We start from the raw sequence: 9620 nt of genomic DNA on the forward strand, positions 1-9620 counted from the left end.
TTTTCCCACCTGGAGGTTTGGGTTACAGTCTAAGTGAGGCTTACATGCTGTAGTGTCTTTCTTATCGCTTCCAACGCAAGAATGCTTCCCAGTGAGTTCCACGTAAATATTTAGGAATCAGCAACAGAGTTTAAGTATCTGTGGAGTAGAAAGAGCGATGGCCATCCGTGCCTAAAATTAGAAATGATGACTCCTTATCAAACTTTGATTCCTTCTCCAACAAATTATATTTCTAAAAGTTAAAGTTTTTCTAGTAATGACCTGAAATGGCCCGGGGGCGGGGGGTGGGAGCGGTGCAGGGAGAAGCAGTCAGAGATTTTGTCTAAGCATAAACAGTGAAATGATGCACTGTTGAATGAAAAAAAGAAACATTTTCTTGGTCATGGCCAACAAGAAGAATCCAAAAGCACCAGAAGCTTGTCTGACAACCTGGGTAGTTAACGTCATCAAACTTCACAGAGAGGCCAGACCCTGCCCTGTAAGAGCCTGCAGTTGAGGGAGGTGAGGATGGCAGGCAATGAATGATAGGCTCTAAAATAAATGTGTTCTATAGTGTGTTCTCAAGAAAGAGATAAGTCCAACAGCAGTTCAAAGCCGGAGGATGGAGGGCCCAGGAAGGTGCTGCACATATGTGTGAGGACCTCCCATGTCCAGATAGTTTCTCACAGAAGGAAATGAAGTAGTTGCCTGGGACACAGAAGCATATGGGAGCTTCCTGAACCTGGTGGATTCAATGAAGCAAATACAAATGATCCTTGTATAGTCTCCAGGCTTTCCTCCACTGTAAACAGTCAGCCACCTTTGCCAAGGTAATAGACAGATTTTTAGGTAGGTAGGTAGGTAGATGGATGGATGAATGATAAAAGGATAGATGGACAGATGGATTGACTGATAGATGATAGATGGATGGACAGATAGAAAATGGATGGAAGGCGGGCAGGCTGGGAGGGAGGAAGAAAAAAGGGAGGGAAGGAGGGAGGAAAGATGGATGGATAAATGATGGATGGATGGATGGATGGATGGATGGGAGATAGATAGATGGATGATAATGATGATGATGATGATGATAGATAATAGGTAAATAGGCAGATGATCAATCAATCAATACATGGAAGGCAGGCAGGCTAGGAAGGAGGGAGAAAAGAAGGGAGGGAAGGAAGGAGGAAAGATGGATGGATAAATGATGGATGGATGGATGGATGGATGGATGGGTGGATGGATGGATAGGTAGGTATGTAGAATAGATAGATGACAAATAAAAATTTAGACAGACAGACATATACATATATACTTTTAGATGTATAATTGACAACTGCCCTCCATGTACTGAGAACTGTGAATAAGCACTGGTTGACACATCTCCCGTGTAGTTACAATACTGGGCTGGGTGTTACTAGACAAACTTGAAATGAATCAGCCCTTACAGAAACACATGATGACATATCGTGATTGGTGCTATGGAGCAAACCATTGGGAGCTCTGAATGAGAATGGAGAATTATGGAGAACCATACTTCTGTTAGGGGGTTCATATTGTCATCTTTAGGAAGGGGCATTCCACCTGAGAACTGCAGGATGAGGAACTTAGATGCAAGAAATGAGAAGAGAAGATGGGGTGCTGCTGGGCATGAGGGGCAGAGCAGAAGAGCACTCCAGGCCTGAGTGGGCAGGGGTGGCCAGGAGAGGGGCAGACAGGAACCTAGCACATGCACAGGACACTCGGTCATGCTCCCCTGCCCAAGCTCAGGATCATCCTAGATTCTTAGAGGCAGCTTCACCCATAGTGTAAAGGGTAGGAAACCTAACCAGCTGTCTTCCCTGGGGTCCAATCTGTATCCTGTTTCTCTAAATTAGTTTCCTTGGTGCTTGGCTGCTGGGTGAATGAAGCGCTCAGAGAAAAATTCAAAGGTGCTCCTTTGGCATTTAAACCCAACAGTTGGAGCAGAAGGCTCTGTTTTACAAAGATGATGAGGTTGTGTTCTCTTTGGCTACAGAAGTTTAGAAGCAGGACAGAAGCTGTCCCTCTGTGTGGGCACAGGTGTCTATGTGTGTTCCTGAACCCCAGGACTTGGCCATCACATCCTAGAACAAAACTTGGTAGCCAGAGACATGGACCCCCACCACGGCTGGGTCCTCAGCCATGACTACAGATAGCTGATATTTTCAAGCATTGTTTGCACTTGAAAGCTATAGGTGCAACCATTTACGGCAGGTACTCATTTGGTTCAATGTCATTTAATTATGACATTGATGAGCTACCATAGAAACTCGTGTGTATATCAGTTAGCCTTGGTCAAGTTGGTTTCGTTACATGTGGTTTCGCTTAAAGTCGCAGAACCTTTTTACAACATTGAGGACTTCTGTATTTGGTGCCATTTGACAAAACACCCCATTTTGGTTCTGTAGAAACCACTCTGCCCTTATAATGGTGAGTGATTCTTGGGTTTCGTGCATGCTTCTTGGGTGTTCTGGGTGTACACTGAACCATATAAAATTATAGTTGTAGGTCAAAAGGTAAATATGGGCAGTTCACAATTAAACCTCAAATTTGGGCAAATTTACTCACTTGCAATATAGCCAAAAATCTTGGAAAAATAAGAAAAGTAACTTCCAAGTGAGGATAGAGTCTTAGATTTTTAAGAAATACTTGCTTTCAGCATGTTCCATTCAGTGCGACTGTGTTAGAAAAAACAGAGAAGTCTATAAAACTTTGTTTAGAGATTGCAAATTGTTAAAACCTTTTATCTGTAGTTTACTTATATCATTACGTCACCTGACAAGTGACAGAAAAGGAAAGCCTTGCTGTGTTAAGATGTATAATAAACCATGCCTGCATCTTTGCTTCTGCTATAACAAATTTTGAGTTTTAAAAGAACCCATATCAACAGCACATTTTCAGAAATCCAAGGCCATCTGATTGGGGTGTGGGAAGGAAGGTTTAAATTGTGTCTATTTTTTTTTCTTAAAGTTCTGAGTCACACTTTAAAGCTATGTCTGCAGCATACTGACCAACTAAGTTTTTCAGAAACATGTGTTTTGCTAGATTACAAAGAGACAGTCTGGGTTAAAAGATGCTGACTTCGAGTGCAACACTTCTTCATCTTTAAGGTGGACATGAGTCACTAAGGGGTCTTACTGAATGCAGATTGGGTTCTGCAGGTCTAGGGTGGCCTGACACTATATTCCCCACAAGCTCTGGTCACCCTGTGCGGGAGAGAAGGGATGCTTTGTGAGCCACTGGCTCTGGAGGAAGCCACCAAGGGGCACAGCCCTTCTCACGAGGCCTGCGAAGACCCCAGCTGGATCATACTTTTTCACCACTGCAATGACAAACAATAATGCATCTCTTCCCTTTTCAGTGTGGAGAACAGGCCCGGGTTCGCAGCAGTGGAACTGCGGCTGCGCAATTACTATTACGACGTGGTCAACTAAGGCTCCTGCACCCGTCCCTGGCTGTCTTCAAGCAGATGGGCCATCTCAAGCCAGCATGTTCCAACACTTTGATTTTGAGTCTCCACCTCCCTCTGCCCATTGAGAGAGCCAACCTCAGATGGATGTGCCGTGACTGTGGTTCCCCAACACCTGTCCCAGAACAAACCCTCAACAAAGCAAACCCATCCCAGAGGAGCCATGGGAAGAAGACGGACAACGGGGTCAAAGGGCTTGTGGACTTCTTTGTGTATCTTGTCTGTATGATTTTCATGGCAAGTTATTTTCAGGGTCTTTTTCCAGATTTCCTTGCTGTCTTTCCAGTTCTCTGGGCCTTGGGTTGCATCTGAACCCCTAGCAGCCTGGAGACACCGCCATGTGGTATTGAGCGCTTACCTGTGTTGCATTGCCAGCATCCAGAGGATGCAGTGACACCTGTGACGCCTGCACTGGAGGCCAGGAAGGGAGAGAAGAAAGAAATCTGTCTCTGATAGGCCAAAAGACTAAGCCCTGCCTCTGAAAAAAAACCTTTCCTGGCAATAAAAGTGTTTTGAGGCTTAAAAAAAATTAAATCAAGCTCAATCAATGCAGTTTCCAAAGTGTAGCCAGTTAAAGAGGAAAAAAAGTCTAGATATTGCTTTTGCTCTATGTGTTCTGAGAAAGAAAACTGGTGTCTGCGTGAAGTATGGGGCCTGTTGGAAGGAATTGACTTGGCTACTGACCCCCTGAAAGCCTCTCTCCCAAAGAGTCTAGGAAGACTGAACTTGGATGGAGACTAGTAAATAAAGCTCTTTGTGGAGAACACGTAGGGGAGAAAATGTCCATCATCTCGAGTGTGATTAAGGGTAGACAGGATGCTGTGGATTGTCATCTACTTAGTGTGGTCCATGCTTCCTCTCCCTTGAAGAGAGGGTGCAGACAGAATTCTTGTCTTTTTCTGTACTTATAGTGGAGGCCAACGGCATCTAAAGATGAGTTTCTAAAGTATTAATTCATAATAAAGTCACAGACCTTTATCCCCTCAACTAGTGGGCTTTATTGAGTGTGGCTTTGGGTTGAAGGTACAAAACCCAAGAATTCTTTTCTAGTCCCCTAGTTTTAGTTAGTCCTTGAATAATGTTTGATCTTACACAAATCATTAGCCCATTGATATCAGTTTGTGGTAGCACTTGAAAATTAGAGATAATTAGCCATCATTCTTAGATCAGTCAAGAAACATAAACTCAGATCATCTCATCTTCAGTTACACCTGAGACATTTTAAAGTGTGTATCCAACCCGGTGTGGGCAAGCAGGCCCTACTCTTCACAGAGCCTGCGTGGAGAAAAGCAGCAAGTTGGCACCCTTAGCCAGAAGAAGACGAGTCACTTATAAAACTTATGTTAAGAAATTTTTAGAAACCATCCAGGCCTGTTAAAATCATGCTACCTGGTGGTTTAATCATTTTGTTAGGGGATCCCTGGGTGCTGATCAGATACTCAAAACAGTGGCAATGCACATGATTTAGAGTCTCCAAAATTAAAAAGATTAAAGACAAAATCTCTATGGTCAGGCCACATGTAGACTTAGAATCATAAAAGGAAGGGTTTGATGCAGCAGTGATGACATCTTAGAAAGAAGCCATACTGCTAGCTCCTTCTACCTCCAGAGTGTGTTTTTAGAAAAGGCCACATGCTCACAGCACTCAGGTTGCACATGTGCAATAACTGTGTAGAGGTCTTTGTCCTCTTTCTGGGGAGAGTTCCCACACTCTCTGGCAGCTCCCCAACTCTCCCAAGAGTCTAAGGATAAAGAAAAGCTGGAATTTGACTGGAGAGAAACCCAGCCCTATAGTGGCAGATGCTCCTGTCTTCCACGTCTCCTGTGCCTCTCCTGGTGGTGTGGGGAGTTCCTGTCTGTAGAATTCCCACTGTGGCAGTGTGTGCAAGTCCTCTCTAGTGACAATTGTGTCCTGTGTCCTGTGACTACAGAAGAAGGCACAGAGGGAAAGCCAACTTCATCGAAGTAGTATTTATAATGTGAATGAGCTAAATTTGGAAGGTAAGCACTTGTACAATGTATCCTGCCTGTACTAGATTTCACATACATGTTGCCCTTCTCACGATTCTAGCCGTGTCTTTACATGGGTCTGGGCTCACTCCATGTGCCTTCACCTTCTGGTCCTTGTTGCAGGAACACAGACTGCCCTGGCCAGGCCAGCACCAATCGACTGCTGAGGCCATAAACACCTTGACCCTGAGCAGGATCGAAGCTTTGCGTAACAAACATGTAATCCATTCTGTGGTTAAAATAATCACATGTGTTTTCACTTGTGCATGTCCTTTCCCCACGCTTGCTGTCACCAGCCTTGCTTTGATTTGTTGGGTGGTGACCTCACATTTATACCAGCCCAAGGACTGCAGCTCCATCTGGATTTTCACATGCAGGGCCAACCGCCAGATTTTCAGACCCCCCAGCCTCCCAAGAACACACTTGACTGGTTAACCAGTATCCTCCATCCATTTCAGAAGAGCTACCTTTTGTCACTGGACTTTTTATTAACTGTGATTTTAAATAAAAATCTAAAATTAGCTTTTTGATAATTTTCATGGACATTGTTAGAATATGATAGGTCACACCGTCAAATAAACAGTGTTAAGCAGCATTGTCAAATGCATGGGGTTTTTTGTTTTTAAATGTTAAGTTCCCAAGCTATGTCCTAAAAGGATAAATGTATGCAGTCCCCTTGGATCAGGTCTGTGAGCTTCTGCCATCCACAGAAGAGAAAGGCCAGTCCAGGAGGGCCCAGGCCTAGCATGATCCTCTGTTCAGGGGCAGGAGATCTGCCCAGCAAGAGCCTCACAGCCCATGCACGTCATACCTTAATGGAGAGTGGACTGACGGACCCGAGAATGCCAGAATGGCCAAAGCAGGGTTGTGAGCTTTCCTTTTCTCTGCAAAGATAGTGTACAGAGCTCTGGGGGGAGTCTGGGGAGAAATTGCAGAGTTCCCATCACCTCTTTTAAGGAAGATTACACACACACATACATGTGCATGCACACCACATATATACATACATATACCCCTCACACACACCACATAAATATGCATACCCTGTACATACACACATATGTACATGCACACATACCATGTACAGCACACACATGTGCACTCGCATCACACACATATGTACACTTCTCACACATACCGCATAAATATGCATACCCCTTAAATACATACATCAACACACCACACGTATGTATACACATGCCACATACAGTACACACATACACACACACACACACACACACACCCCACATTGAACTTTATTCCAAATGAGCACTTAAATTCCAGTGTGGGGCAGTCATCCTGCCCCAGTGACACATGCTGGTGGCTGTACTCATCTCTTCCTCTAACTCTGGGCCTGGGATCAAGCATTAGAGACACTCCTGTCATCATCTCCCCCACACCCCACCAGAGGTCCCCCTGGTCCTGGCTGGCAGAGTTTTGGAGGAGACCCAGGTTAGCTAGCCTTATGCTCCCATGGTGAGCTCTGAGACCAGGACAGCCCCAAGATGGGCATGGCACAGACTGCTGGACAGCCCTTTGGCCCATAGCTCTAGAAGCTGTGAGAGAGCGAGGGTGAAATTGAGTACAATACAGAGAGGTGGATCTCTAGCACTGACCTTGGGCAAGTCATAGAAACTCAGCCTCGATCTGTATAATCACAGCTGAGGGTTACCAACTGCCTATACTAGCACATACAAGGCCAAATAGGCCTGGAGCCATATTATCACAATGTCATTGGGAGCCATGGTTTGGGCCCCAAGGCCACGGTGATGAACTTCCTTGCTGGTGGGGATTCTGTGGGCCAGCAGATAGCTCCCTGTGATGGTTCGGGAGAGAAGCTGACATTTGACTTCAGATTCCTTCAACACTGGAGAGGGGCAGAAATCACTGATATGTACGCATCAGCGTGTAATCATTGGAAGCGGTGACCTGAGGTGGCTTTAGCATACAGTGAGCTCAGGTACAGATTTTAAGACCTGGGCTTGTCTTTTCAAGGTTAGGAGGAGATTTCAGAACTGGTCCATAAACACATTCTCTTTTCAGGGAAAGAAGAAAGCATTCTGAAAGAGCCAGAACGAGATTTTGATTTTTCAAATTCTTTTTTAGTTTGAGATACATAATGCAGGTGTCTCCCGCTTTAGGCAGCAATTGCTTCCTTCTCCTGGATGCTGGCTTGTGGCCTCAGGATGGAAATTCACCCTTGCTTCAGAGACAGCAAGTCCCCTAAATCATGGCATTTTCTCAGGTGCGAATTCTGCAGAGGTAAAGTGCCCTCAGACTCCTCACACTAGTCCTCCTCCCTTTCTCTGCCATCTACCCAAAGAGAAGCTTGAAAACCATCTCACAAGTGTGTTGCAGCAAATGTGAGTCTAGACAGCAGAATCGTGCTGGGCAAGCAGGAGTTTCCCTGACTAGATAAGTCCGAATGTGCTCCCACCAAGGGTCTTAGTGCCCATTACCCACTCAGAGTTCCAGGAGTATCGCAACAAAGATCTTTGTATACACTTTGTTAGCTTGGCATTTTTCCCACTTCTTTGAACACAGAACCACCATTGTACTCAATGCCTATTAGGGAGACAGACTGGTGTTCCTCACATGTTGGGACACTTGCTGCCCATGAGGAAAGGATCTCTACAGTGGAGTGGATACTGGGCACTTCGGGGGAGGAAGTTCTGTCACTGAAACCAGCCAAAGAAGCAGAAGAAGTGCCCATCATGTTCTTAGTAGCTGAAAACCCAGCCAGTCATATTCTCAAATGTTGGTCGTTTATACATCATGTCCTCCCTCTATGTCTCTCTCTGTCTTTCTTTCTGTCTCTCTCTCTGTCTCTCTCTCTCTCATACACATACAAACACAGAGATATATACACACATATAATCAATTTTTCCTTCAAAGAAAAAAAGAAAGGATAGCATTTTGATAAGGCAGGAGAACCTAGCGCACCTAACTTACGTTTCATTACAAAGAGCTCTTTTTAGGACACTTATTATTTTGTAGTTTTACGAAATTAATCTAGATAATGAAAGAGCACTTTTTCAGAGCCACCACTACCAGATCCAGTGAGCATCCACCTGGATGCCCAGGACAGCCTGAGCTAGGATTCAGCATATCCTGTGCTTGCCTAAACTCACAATCTGGCCAGGGCTGAGGGACACTGCCTGCTATGGGGCATCAGCTGATCTGGTAATGCTCTCAGTGCCACCCCCACCCATGCCACTCAGCTGGAGACATTTCCAGGAACTACTTTTCTAGCTAGGCATTATTGTACCAAAGCCATGCGTCATAAGACTCCACGTCTTTGTAGTCCTTCAGGGTTTTGAATGACTCTGTTTTCCATGATTGTCATTAAACTGTGGAATAATGAGAGAAATATGCATGTTGTTCATAAACAACTCTTCCTCATTCATAAAAACAAAAAGCCAGTGTCTGGTACCATTTTTTCTCCACGGTTCATATCAAATGACATCATGAGTTTCTATAAACCACTGAGGTGATGAAGCCAGCTGGAATACATGCAGTAAATATTCCTTCCTTCCCTGCTTGGGAGCAGAGGAGAGGCCTGGGCCTCATAGAAAGTGAGCAGCTAAGGAATCGTAGGAGTCAACACGTACCGAGAAAACCATCTTACTAAGTCCTAGTCCTTACCAAGTGGGTGGTCCCAGAAGAAATAATTTTGTGGGCGTGTGTAAGCCACCCCCATGCACTGCTCGGAAACTTGGTTTTCAGTTCCGTAACATGCCTGAGAGTCACAGAGAATATCAACGGTAGCATCTCCTCTCACACTCAAAGTGCCAGGCAGATCACCGCTTCTGGCACCAGACATGTCCCCAAGGATGCCGGGGGGCGTTCTGGTGGCCAGCAGCTCCCAGCTGGGCACACTTACATGGCAGCACACTGTTACCCCAGGCGTCTGTCAGAACATAGGGACACAAGCTGCCCAGCAAGCCCCCGACCCGCCACCTCCCCTCCTTTTGCTCTGCCTACATTCAACCCTGAAAAGAAAACAAAATGCTTAATGAAGCCAATTACCTCAGTTTTGTACCTTGTGCGATTATTATGTACAGGGCAGGAAAATCCTAACAGAAGGGAGGTGAGCTAACCACACAGCAGACACTAGCAGACCAGGCTCCCAGCAAATGCCACT

General features: G+C 45.2%; 1 protein-coding gene across 2 annotated transcripts in view; it reads left to right on the forward strand.

Annotated features, from left to right (window-relative positions):
• Window positions 1-5931, forward strand: part of SYK (spleen associated tyrosine kinase) — a 44004-nt gene extending 38073 nt beyond the window's left edge. For both annotated transcript variants that reach the window (XM_006914926.1, XM_006914927.1), the window contains one exon: window positions 3359-5931. In XM_006914926.1, coding sequence (XP_006914988.1) covers window positions 3359-3431 — 73 coding nt within the window. In that variant the 3' untranslated portion in view covers window positions 3432-5931. The remainder of the gene's footprint in view (window positions 1-3358) is intronic.
• The last annotated feature ends 3689 nt before the right edge of the window (window positions 5932-9620 follow it).

The sequence above is a fragment of the Pteropus alecto genome, unplaced genomic scaffold (genome assembly GCF_000325575.1).
Source record: "Pteropus alecto unplaced genomic scaffold, ASM32557v1 scaffold256, whole genome shotgun sequence".
Taxonomy (NCBI): Eukaryota; Metazoa; Chordata; class Mammalia; order Chiroptera; family Pteropodidae; genus Pteropus; species Pteropus alecto.